At 48.4% G+C, this 13109-nt stretch overlaps 1 protein-coding gene across 1 annotated transcript in view; it reads right to left on the bottom strand.

Moving 5' to 3' along the window:
- Positions 1 to 13109, bottom strand: part of XPO7 (exportin 7) — a 486858-nt gene that overhangs the window by 242443 nt on the left and 231306 nt on the right. Inside the window, exons 13-14 of the mRNA XM_078665516.1 lie at positions 3049 to 3122; positions 1080 to 1160 (exon numbers count right to left, since the gene is read on the bottom strand). Of these exons, the coding sequence (XP_078521642.1) occupies positions 1080 to 1160; positions 3049 to 3122 (155 nt within the window). The remainder of the gene's footprint in view (positions 1 to 1079; positions 1161 to 3048; positions 3123 to 13109) is intronic.

Below are 13109 nucleotides of genomic sequence, written 5' to 3'. Positions count from 1 at the left end.
ATTTGGCCTTCTTCCTGGAGCACTCTGGACATTTGTCGAATAATGCAGGCATATTGACAATCAAAGAGTGCACCAAAAGACAAACAGGAAGAAAAACCACCAAAGTACTTAAGAAAAGTACTCAAAGAACTTGAAAAAAGTGAAAAATCACCAATAAACCCTTGAAAAGGGGAGAGCTCAATGCTCCAGGGTCCTGCTTGCAGGAGCCGGAAAAAAGAACTGAAAATAAAAGGGACCTGCAGTGCATTCTGGGATACTGTGAAGTTCTGGAAAGTTCTCTTAAAGGCACAGTATCCTGTTCTGAGCCACATAATGGCAGCCTATGGGGCGTGTCTGTGCATTTCTTCCTCTATCATTCCAGAGGGTTTTTGCTGTTAAAGCAAGAGAAACCTGGACAGGCTGTGCTGTTTGTGGATTTTTGGTGGAATTTCTAGTTGAAGTACTGGACAGTGTAGCCTGTGGATATAGGCTGCATTATCTGTCTTTAATTCTCTCTTAAGTGTCTGTGCAGTTCTGCATTTTTCGACACCGTAAGAGATTATTTTTGATTGCTCCGGGGTCCACGCACATGGGCGGGACTATTCACTAGATTATGACTATACACAGAGATCCCCTACTACAGAACCCATGCTACAATAACAAAGTATTATTTTTAGCAAGTTATAGATACTGCTGTAAAAGATCCCTACATATGTGTGGCATTTTAGCAATAGTAGTAAGCTTTAAGTAGAGGTTAGGATACTTACTACTTGCTCTAGAAAAAATGCAAACCAGTTACATCTTGCTAAGCGTCATGTATCATGGTCACAACTCCATTGGTAGGTAGCAAAGAAAATTAGGACACTTGTTGAAACGTATTAACACAGAAAAACGAATTTAAAGAGTTTCTTGTGAGACCTGTTTAAGTGGTATATCTTTGCTGAAAGCTAAAAGCCACAGATAAAGAGACCAAAGAGATGTAGGTTAGTCACCACATGCAAACTCAGTGCACAAACTCCTAAGCTGCTTAACAGTACATTCGCTGTTTGGACAAGCTGAAAAGGGAAACAGTGCAGGGAGCTGTTTTTTCAAAAGGATATCCAATCGAGAGGTCATTCAGCAGCTGCAGTGTCTTTGATGTGATTGGCTCACACCTGCCCCAGTACTTCAGGTTGGTTATTCTTCAAAATGATAAGAGAAAGAAGAACACAGTTATACAAGAAATGCAACAGTAGCAATTAACACAGTGAAGGAAATCTACATTTTCTGCGTGGTCACAGTAGGAAGCTGGCTCTGTATATACTATACCAAAGTGAGGTAAAGTGTGCACAGAGTCCAGTGGAACCCCAAAGGTAGGCAAAGGTAAAGTTAGATAGAACCTTACTCTCGATTTGTGGTAGTGTGGTCGAGCAGTAAGGCAGTATTAGAGGACAGTGTTAAGCATTTGTTGTACACACTCAGTCAGCAAATTAATTCACACACTCAAACACTGAACTTCAGACCAACTGTTTTTTGTATAAAAATATTCTTTTAGTTGTTTTATTACTAGAACCAAGCAAGCCTGGTACAGGTAAGCAAGAAATACTTTACAGTAATAAATGCGGATTGTAAAACAGTTAAATTGCAATTGTAAAGTAACCCTGTCTGCATCCCTTGTCGGAAACTGTGCGGAAATCGACTCGTCCTGCAACTGTTGACTTCAGAACCTTGGGATAAAGACCCAAGTCCTCCTGTGAACTGCAAACCTGTTCTCCTGCATCCTGTAGAGGCTCTGAAGCAAGGACTCCGAGGCCTCTGTAACTTCCAAAACCCGGCACCAGAAGCCACCACTACACCAGTCACCCGTGGTCTGAGTTGAAGTGGGCCAACGATGTCAACAAGGTCCCCCACGCTACAGAGCTCGAGTCCATTGTGGTTTCGCTTCTTGTGGACCCTTTAATGTTGCCTTCGTCCCTGCAAACAGGCCCCCTCTACAGCGACTTCTCCCGGTGAGAAAACCCGACGCCTACAGCACCTCTGCATCGGTCAACACCGGGCTGTGGAGAAGAGGACCAAAGGTGTCCCTACGTCCCCGAGCACCCCTGTTGGTTGAGACCGACTACCCTTCCAGGCAGAGCCTGCAGCCTCTTTTTGCAGTGAGCGATCACCATGGAGAACCATTGGGCTCCCAACGCTGTTTTGTACCCTGCACCCGGCTGCCCTCATGCCACTGGTGCCGCCTTGGACCTTGGCCACCACTCACCTTAACTCTTGGAGATTGGTCTTCTAAGTCGCTGTAATATACCTGTTTGCAGAACTTGTTCTTCCATCCATAGCAGAACTCAAAAATTGCACTGTGTCCACTTTTTGAACTGAAAATAATTAATATTTAAAAACGTACTAACCTGAACGATTTTCTCTCTGATGCCTTACTATATATAAAGATATGTGCTATTTTTATAAATTGGTGTGGCTCTCCTTTTTGAATCATGTGTCTTATTTATTGACCATTATGTATATTTTCAGATACCTTGCACTCCTCTGTGTTAAGCCTAAGGCTGCTCGATCACACTACGCCCCCTCACGGAGCACTTGGGCTTGCCAAGCAAACCCCTGTCCACTTATACGGGAACTCCTGGACTCTACACGGTAGATCAGATATTTATCACATAAAGAGCCAGCTTCCTACGCTGGGAAAACGGGTGGGCCGTAAAACTTCTGCTCTACTAATCCTGTAAATCTTAAAAGCAGAGAACATTTCAATGTGGCTATTCTTTGGGTCACTGGACATACACGTAGTTAACAATTTCAGGTAGACATGACATCTGGTTCTACTAACGCTGATTTTCTTCCAGACAGAGAAGTTGCCAGGATCTGCACTAGATACAGGACAGCACCATAGTACTTGCTAACATACTCTGCAAGGGCAAGTTCAGTTGAGAGAAAAAGTAGGTCCTACATCACAATAGTTACAAAGATTTTAATGAGAATACAGAGGATAGCATGTCAACAGCATCACTGCAAAATTCAAAATCCTCTCTCAAGAAAACAATAAATTGGTGAGATTTCCTTTCCATAATAAAAACTTACATTTTGCCTATAAACACGCTCAGCACCATGGTCTCATCGTTTAGTCCCAGGACTTCAGACAGGCGTCGATATAGCTGGAAGGCAGGGCAAGATGGACAAAATGAGCAGAAGATTATTAAGAAAATAGAAACATTGATGGAAATGTGTAAACGTACCCCTGCCATAAGTGCCCGGCTGCTTGTGAAACTGGTATCTTGGCTTTTTTTTCCAGAAAATGTGTATAAAATTAGGATCCTAACTATCATACTTTGCTCCAGTTTGAATTATTCTTGAGCAAGGAAGGGCATGCTGTGCGGAGTACTTGGAGAGCTCCTGTATAACCAGGTCTGGTGTGTGCTTGACAGCCAGTCTCGCAGCTGTCAGGGACATCACTTTAGGTCTCCAAAATGTGCTGGAGAAGTTGAAGGTCTGCACATCACTGGGAAGCCTGCAGGAGAAGAGACTCTGCAGAGGAGGTGAAGCCAGCTGTGTTTCCGACATGAGCAACACCCAGAAGTTACTGACTGCTCTTGGGAGTGAAACCTGAGCCGATGTGATGAGGATTCACCCCAGTCTGCTATTGCGGAACCCGCAATGCAACGTGTAGAGAAATTAAGCCAAGTAGACACCCCATGGTGTCAAGCACCCCTTCGACAATCAAAGTTAGTGCTTCCGATATCACTGTGAATCATAAAGAGGAGCTGCCATCGGTACCAAACCAGACGTCGAGCCTGGCCCAGAGTTCTCAGCTGCCAAAAGAAGCACTACTTGTACAAACCCAGCCCAGAGGCTGCAACTACAGACAACAAGCACCTGTCACATCTCAGCCTTGAGCGTGCACCTTCTATGGAGGGCGCCGCTTGGCAGCCCTGCAGAGCTGCTCCCTGGCTACAGCTCTAGCCTCACGAGACACCACTGCAGCTGTCCCATGTTGGCACAGATGCCACTGAGGGGGCTAGTCAGAGGAGTGCCCGCCATCGATGTTTGACTGCGACATCATGAGCAGGTAACAGGCACTTGCATGAATTGAACTAGACAGTTCTGCAGCAGGAACAGTGACAGCTGCCTAAAACAATGCCTTTAATTGGGGCACAAGCAATTGATCTGAACTGCTGCAACTGGGTAGAGACCTAGGGAACTGAATCTGTACTCAGTCTGTGCCTAAGACTACATTAGAATAGAATATCTATACACATGATAACCTCTCCTTGAATGGGGAGAGGGACCATACCAGGTGGGTCGCTACAACTTGGCATCATAGTAGCGTTTGCAATGTTGACAATCTTGCATCTGAGCCTCATTGAACTGTCTCGTATCATGTTTGGCTGAGATAAAGTACTTAAAAAAAATATACACATATGTCCTGATTAGGACAATGGATGTATTGTGTCTCTAATTCAACTGTTGAGTGATGAGCTCTTGTCGCCAACACTACCTCCCTGAGAAGCTTTAGACTTTTCGCCCTTGTATTTGGTGCACTTAGTAGATCCACAATAGAACAGAACCCAGGACACTAGAGTCAAATCACATCAACCACCAACGCCCAGTACCCCTTTTTTTTGCCCTGTGACACCACCCCACCCCCCCCCCCCCCACCCCCCAAACAGGGTCAGCATTGCTTGTTGCTTACACAGCATTACCCAAGTCCCCCCAAAAAATTATGTCAGAAGGACGTTGTTAGTCTGAACTGACCCTACTGGCAATCGGCCAATGAAGCTAAGGGCGTGGTTAATCAAAAGAGCCCACATTATGTTACTAAATTTGACTACACGCAAGGTTCTTAATGAGGCTCTTAAGCCATCTCAAATTGATAAATGCAGTAAAGGAAAGGGATATGGAAGACTTAAATTGAGAGAGCAGCCTAAAAAACATGACAGCACACCCGTTGACAGAGCCATTGTGAATAATGGGTAGCGAGGCTAAATTAACATGAACCTAGCCTTCAAGCACCATGATAAGCAAGCTACCCCTTAAACAGCACTAAAGGAACTCAGAGCATCTGCCCCAAGGACACACAGTCAGCACAGATGCTTACGGCAGTTCCTGTGGCACATTTGCAAGAGCGTATAATAGTCTGCCAAATGCCACCCTATAAGTGCTGCACCCTGTCAAATAAAAGTCTGCTGCTTTAATCCACAAACAGTTCTAATAATGGCTTTTGGATCTGAGCTATTGTGCTGCTGTAGGCAGATCACATGTAGCTAGAAGGAGTAGTTTCTTACCTGTAATTCCAGTTCTGTAGTAGGGGTATCTCTGTTATAGTCATAATCTAGTGAATAGTCTCGCCCATGTGCGTGGACCACGGAGCAATCAAAAATAATCTCTTAAACTGTCTTCTTTGCAGTCCTGCATAGACACTTAAGAGAAAATCAAGACAAATAATGCAGCTTAACACTTCCAAGGCTACAAAGGCCACCCCTTCATATAAACAGTGAAAAGGATAGCCAACAATGTCAGATTTTCCTGTGTGGTGAGGCAGCACCCAGGTATAAGGGCATTCAGACTGTCTGAGACAGATAAGACAGAGGAAAAAAATCTCCCTATACGCAGACGACATACTGCTGTATGTCACCGAACCTGAGACTACCGTCCCCATTCTTTTTGAGGTACTGAACACCTATGGTACGTACTCAGGATACACCCTTAACTGGCACAAATCGATCATTTTCAGTCCCAAGGTGGGTTACGAATGGCCATCACTACCCCACACATTACAGGTAGCAACCCATGGTTTCAAGTACTTGGGAATCTACCTCACGTCGGACAAGCATCGGTCCTATAATGAAAATGTACACCGCATCCTGCTTGCATTTAAAGAAGATGCCCAACGATGGAAGGCGCTTCCCCTTACCATATTAGGCCGAGCGGCCATGTTCAAAATGATCACGCTCCCAAAGTTCTTATATGCCCTCCAAAACGAGTATTTCCCCCTCCCACAGCAGGTGTTTCAGGCGATCAACTCGGAGCTGCGGTCTCTGCTGTGACTGGGAAAGCAGCCCAGAATCGCCCTCACAACGCTCTGCCGCAACCAATACAATGGGGGAATATCCCTCTCAGACATAGAGGCTTATCACAGGGCGGTACATCTCACCCCGATATCAGATTGGCTCCATGTGGAAGCAACCCACCCCACTTATAGACTAGAACGCTATAAAATGGGTAAGCACTCGCCACTTCATTATCTATACGGTGGGAAAAAAAACGTGGGATTGCCCCACGCCACCCAGACAACAATCGCACTGTGGCATAAAGCAAACAAAACGATGGATTGGCACAGTAAACCCACGAGACAGACAACACTATGGAACTGCACGTGGCTACGAGAAATACACAAGCTGCGTGGATTCAACACATGGGACAATTTGGGCATATCCACTCTGGGTGATGTAATGACAGACACCTCCTTTAAGCCTTTTCAGAAACTCCAAGCAGACTTTTGACTTAGCACCACACAATACTATAGATATTTACAACTGAAACACGCGTGGCAGGCGGAGGGCCCCTTCCTCTCCCCATTGCAAGAATATGCACCATTGGAGGGACGACTACTCCAGGAGCACCTGCAAGAAAAAGCAGTGTCATACACCTACAGAACCCTGATTAATAACGCCCCAGATCACCTGCTGAAACTGAGAGAGACATGGGAGGGTAACGTAGGGACTGGGACTCGGCCCTTATGCATCCCCGGGATGTGGCGATCAAGTCCAGATTAAGACTTATACAATATAAATTACTACATAGGATCTACTACGATAGAGCCAGACTGCGCAGCTTGGGCAGAGCGAGCGACCCTAGTTGCTTACGGTGTGGCCATGAACAAGGAGATTTTTATCACACGGTGTGGGGCTGCCCGGTAATACAAAAGTATTGGGAAATGGTGACGAAGGAACTGGGGAATGTTTTGAACGAGACATTACCCCTAGACCCGAAATTTATCCTCCTGGGTATCCCTGGTGATGTGGATCTGAGCCGTCCCCACTTTATATTCGCCGCCCTGGCTCTGGTGGTTGCTAAACGCGACGTCGCTAGGAGGTGGGGCTTTGCACAGAAACCACTGTTGGGGGAGTGGAAGTCGGGGATGGACTTATACATGGCAGCTGAGAGGGTCACTTATAGAGCAAGAGGATGCCCCAAGAAATTCAAAAGAGTATGGGGGTAAATGGAGGGCATACTATGGTATGGATGGGGAGTTGGACCAGTGAACACAGATACATGGACGTGCAATACTGGGGTGCGACAATGTATAGGAGCTGTTCTCCCAAGGGAACGAGAGGACAGGAGGTGCCGAGGCACAAATAACACATGGAGGGAGGCGGGATCGGGTTTCGCATGGAATATGTGCTATATAACTGTTGAATCACAAGAAGGATTGGATGGCGATGTTGTGTATCTAGCTCAAATGATTGACTTTATGATATACCTCGATTGTTCATGGTTTAATTTACGATGTACACAGAAAATCAATAAAAATATTTAATAAAAAAACAAAAAACAATGTCAGATTTTACACATTTTTACCAAGTTTCCCTCATAGAGAAAACTCCCCTTCATCAAAATCCTTGAAATGATAGAGAGGAAGGGTTGGACAGACAAGCCCCCATAGGCTGCCATTATGTGTCTGGAAAAGGGATACCGTGCCTTTAAGGAACTCTCCAAAGACCCTCGGTATCCCAGGATGCACAGCCAAAGTCCTTTTACTTTCAGTTCTTTTTGAAGGTGTATAAGGCCAGGCCTGTAGCATACATTACAGTACCATTTTCTCCACCGGGGAGGAGGGCGGGCGCTTATGACTAACAGAGATACCCCTACTACAGAACTGGAGTTACAGGTAAGAAACTACTCCTTCTGTAGTAGGGGATCTCTGTGTATAGTCATAATCTAGTGAATAGAATGGCAAGCCCATCCCAAAAAACCAACCCGGCGGTGGAGAAAAAACAGACAACACCTCCATTGTGCAAACAGATTTCTCAATGAAGCCTGCCCAACCTGAGCATCTGCTCTGGCATCAGAGTCCAGGCAGTAATGCTTAGTAAAGATATGGACCGACTTCCAAGGGGCAGCCCTGCAGATCTCTGCAATGGGAACATTACGAAGCAAAGCTGTTGTCTGGTAGAATGAGCCTTAGGCTTACCCCCTAAGGTCTTGTTAGCCTTCTGATAACATAACTGGATACAGGACACAATCCATCTAGAAATGGACTGTTTCGAGGTGGCAAGACCAGTCCTGACCGACCCATAATTGACAAACAATTGGTCTGACCTACGAATGCCTTTGGTCTTATCCAAGTAAAATTTCAACACTCTTCTGACATCCAGGGAATGAAGAGACCTCTCCGCTGGAGTGGAAGGGTTTTGAAAAAACGTAGGCAAAGTTATAGTCTGATTGACATGGAAATCAGAAATCACCTTAGGAAGGAACTTAGGGTAAGTACGCATCACAACCTTAGCAGCATGAAATACAGTATAAGGTTCTTGGCAACACAATGCCTGAATTTCACTCACCCTGCGGGCCGATGTAATGGCCACAAGGAAGGCCGCCTTCCATGACAAGTGCTGCAGAGAAGCCTTATGGATAGGTTCAAAAGGCTCCTTCATCAACCTGGACAGCACCACATTCAGCTCCCATGATGGCAAAGGACGCCGAACAGGAGGAAACACTTTCTTCAATCCTTCCAAAAAATCTTTAATCACAGGGATCTGGAAGAAGGATGTCTGTGAAGGGCATTTCCTATACGCAGTTAATGCTGCGAGGTGAACCTTAATAGAATGAAAATTAAGGCCAGGCTGAGCCAAATGCAAAAGGTATGGAAGAATGACATCTTCCTTGCAGGTTGTCGGATCATAGTTCTTGGAAGCGCACAAGATGCAGAACCTCTTCCACTTGTAGGCATAGGAAGTCCTAGTGGAAGGTCTCTTAGCCTCCTTAAGTATAGTCATGCAATCGTCAGGAAGGTTCAGGTGTCCATATTGCACTATCTCAGGATCCATGCCGCCAAACTCAACGATGAGAGGTTGGGGTGCACCATCTGCCCCCCCGAACTTCGTGAGGAGGTCCCGCCGACACTGCAGCCGCATGTGGGATAGGAGAGACCGGTGAAGCAGGTCCATGAACCACCACTGTCGGGGCCACTCCGGGGCAATGATGATCATCCGTGCTCTGGACTGAGACAGCTTGATAAGTACCGCCAGAACCAGGGGAATGGGTGGAAAAGCGTACAGAAAGCTGTTCGACCAGCTGATCCATAGCGTGTTCCCCAGAGTCCCAGGTTGGTCATACCTGGAGGTGAAGTCTCGGAATTTTCTGTTTTCGGCGGTGGCGAACAGATCTACGTCCGGAGTGCCCCACCTGTCGAAGATGTTTCCTAGCACTTGGTCGTTTAGAACCCACTCATGGTTTTCTTGCACCAGTCTGCTGAGTGCGTCCGCCTGAGCATTCTGCACACCTGGCAGATGGGTAGCCGTTATCGTCGGTCCTCAGGCTAGCAGCCAGTGCCAGATCGCCTGCGCTTCTTGTGACAGTGTGCGCGATCTCGAGCCCCCCTGCTTGTTGAGGTAATAAATTGTGGTCGTATTGTCCGTCTGTACAAGCAAGGAGTTGGTCTGGAAGGATGGATGAAAGGCCTTCAGTGCCAAATGCACAGTTCTGAGTTCCAGGAAATTGGTGTGATACGTGGATTCTGCCGGGGACCATGTTCCCTGGTTCTGTAGATGGTTCGAATGTGCTCCCCAACCGTGGAGAGAAGCATCCGTGACGATAGTCTGAATAGGAATGTCCTTGTGGAATGGAACCCCCTTGAGGAAACTCTCTGCTGAGCATCACCATCTCAGGGACTGTTGAGCGTGAGGGGACAGCCGGATCCTGTCGTCCCAGCTCCCCCGCTTCTGGTCCCACTGATCCTCCAGACATTCCTGCAACTACCTCATGTGGAGGCGCGCGTGCGCGTGAGGAAGATGCAAGAGGCTATCGACCCCAGTAGAGAAGACACTGTCCTCACTGTCGTAGATGGAACAGCCATGAGAGCCTGAGCCTTCTGAAGGATCGATAAGCGTTGCTCCTCCGAAGAAGACAGGCTTGCTGAAAGAGTATCAATGGAGGCTCCCAAGTACTGTAGGCACTGGACAGGAGTCAGAACAGACTTGAACATGTTTATGTGCATCCCCAGCTGGCTCAACAGAACGGCCGTCCTGTTGAAGTGCAATTGCGCTGCCGGGAAGGTGGAAGCTTTGATCAACCAGTCGTCCAGGTACGGGAAGACAAGCACCTTGTTCTTTCTCAGGTGAGCCGCCACCACTGCCATGCACTTTGAAAAGGTCCTGGGTGCCGACTTCAGTCCAAACGGTAGTACGGTGCACTGATAGTGATGTGTGCCGACCAGAAATCGCAGGAACTTCCGATGTTTCCGTGCAATGGGCACATGGAAGTACGCATCTTGTAGATCTATTGCGCAAAGCCAGTCTCCTCTTTGCAGCTGAGGGTAAATCTGGTGCAGAGACAGCATGCAAAACTTCTCCCTGCGAATCCATTTGTTTGCTTGTCGCAAATCCAGAATGGGCCTGAACTCGTTCTTGTCCTTCTTGCGCACCAGGAAGAACCGAGATTAAAGACCCTTTCCCCTTTGAGACAAAGGGACGTCTTCTATCGCCCTTTTTCTTAACAGGGTATCGGCCTCCGCTTGGAGCTCGCGCAGCTGGAACCGCGAGCAAACCGGTGGAATCGCTGGTGGAGGGCTGACGAAATGAAGACTGTATCAATTGCAAATAATATTCAGCACCCACTTGTCCTGAGTAATTTTTCTCCACTCTGCCAAGTAATTCTGTATGCTTCCCCCCACAGGAGCGGGTAACGGAAGAGGGGGAAGTAACACCTCAGGGCTTAGACCCGGCCGGGTGCTTGTTCGCCGAGGAGGACTGCTTTCCGCCTCTGCCCCTCTGACGTTTCTGGAATGGTTGCCGCTGATACTGCTGCTGTTGTTGCTGTTGACCAGCTTGACGACCCTGCCCTCGTCTTTGAGAACCATACCGCCTCTGGAACGGACGGAAGGACTTCTTCTGCTCTTTTGGTTTCTCCAAACCAACGGCTTTAAGTGTCTTTACCTCTCCGTTCATGCAGGCCATCTCCTCGTCCGCATGTGACCCAGAGAGAGTCGAGCCAGAGAATGGTAAATTAGCGACTCTCTGTTGCTCTCCTGGAAGTCTTCTCTCCTATCCCTCGGGAGGAGCTCCAGGAATTGCTGCAGGGACTCCCACAAGGAGCGGTCCTAGCGACCCAAGAGCGCCGAGGCACTCGCCGCTTTCATGGAGGTTGCCTCCGTCCCGCAGACTTTCCATCCAGCTGAGTCCATGTGCCAGCTTTCCTTATCCGGAAGCACCGTAGAAGACGGGGCAGTTGCATGCTGCTTCTTGGCCGCAGTTAAGATAACAAAATCCGGTACCGGATCTGATCTCAGGAACACCGGATTGGAATCAGGGGGCCTGTACTTTTTCTGCAGCCGGCAGGGAGCCGACTTCACTGAGGCCGGAGTCAGAAAAAGATCCATAGCCGGTTCCTCCAGTCCTGGCACCAAGGGGCGAGACAAATGCCGCTTGTGTAGGGTTTCAAATATCACCGATGTAGAAGGTGTGGGTACCGGCAAAGTGATCCCCAACTTCACTGCCCCTCTCAATAGCACCTCCTGAAATGTTACGATGTCATCCACCGGTGAAACCATCGTATGGAGGGAATCCGACAAGGTGGGAGAATATCTCCGGCCACTTGAAGAGTCCGTATGACTGGACCGTGACCTATCCCTCCGGTGACGATGACGGGACTGTGTCGAAGACCGACAGTCACTCCGTGATCGATGTCTCCCTCTAGACCGTGATCTAGACCTCCAAGGCCTCAGGCGATCCACTGGCCTTACAGGAGGCGGGAACTGCAGAGGCAGAACCGGTGTCCTAGGCTGGAGGCCTCGTAGGTGGTGACGGAAGGTGGAGGAGGCGGAAAGGTTGGAGGAGAAGGCAAGGGAGGTAGCGGAGGAGGCTTCCTCGGAAGCAATGGTGGAGGCGTAGGCGTCCTGGGTCTAGAAGGCGAATAGGTCCTAGAATATTCGGATTCCGAAGACCTGACCACTTTCCTCTTCTTCTTCTGCGCAGGTCTTGACAAGGATGCTCTGGAGGCAGACCTCTTTTCAGCCGAGCACCGGCGCCGCCGCGACCGGGGACTCGTAGATGCAGAAGATAGGCTGACGACTGAGGCAGAGGACACCATCCTGGCCCTTGAACGCCTCCTCATCGTCGACTTTTCCTTCCTCGACGTCGACCTCTTTGCCTTTCTGCTTCTCGACGTCGATGAACTCCTCAATGTCGACTCTCTTCTCTTGAACGTCGACTTGTCTCTCCTTGACGTCGAACGTCGAGTCGACCTCGACGGCGAACGGCGGTGTTGCCACGACGGCGAGAGCCGGTGCCTCCTGGACTCATCTCAACGTCGATGATGTGTCCACGCTAGTGAAGTCCTCGACGTCGAACTCGTCCGAGGTCTCGACGTTCTTCCCCTCGACGTCGAACGTCGGCGACGCTTCGACCCTGAGCCCTGGGTCGACGGGGAACAGATAGTGGTCATGCCTCTCGACGCCGACGTCTAAGCCATCGACGTCGACCGGGACCTTTTCTGGGCCTTTTCTTGACTGGGGAGCCCCCCAGAGGCCGAAGCATGGGCAGAGGACGATTACTGAGTCTCTCCATGCCAGACCCACCTGGTTCCTGATGTCTCCCTGTCCCGCGGGGTCCTCCTGGAGAAAGATTGACAAATCTCACAAGTTTCAGGGACATGGGAGGAAGGGAGACAGAGTATGCATACTCTATGGGGGTCGGATTTAGCCTTCTTCCTGGCCACTCAGGGCACTTGTTGAATAAAGATGGCATATTCGACAGAAAGAGGGGGCAAAACTGGCTAAAAAACACAGCAAGAGGAAGAGGAAGACCCCAGACGTCGAGTGAAACACTCAAAACACTTGAAAAGTGCCAAAAATTGAAGAAATACCCAAAAAGGGAGAGCTCAATGCTCCAGGGTCCTGCTAGCAGGAGCCGGAAAAAAGAACTGAA

The sequence above is a fragment of the Lissotriton helveticus genome, chromosome 11 (genome assembly GCF_964261635.1).
Source record: "Lissotriton helveticus chromosome 11, aLisHel1.1, whole genome shotgun sequence".
NCBI classification, from domain to species: Eukaryota; Metazoa; Chordata; class Amphibia; order Caudata; family Salamandridae; genus Lissotriton; species Lissotriton helveticus.
The sequence above is the reverse complement of the archived record's forward strand: the minus strand, read 5'-3'. Positions and strand labels throughout refer to the sequence as shown.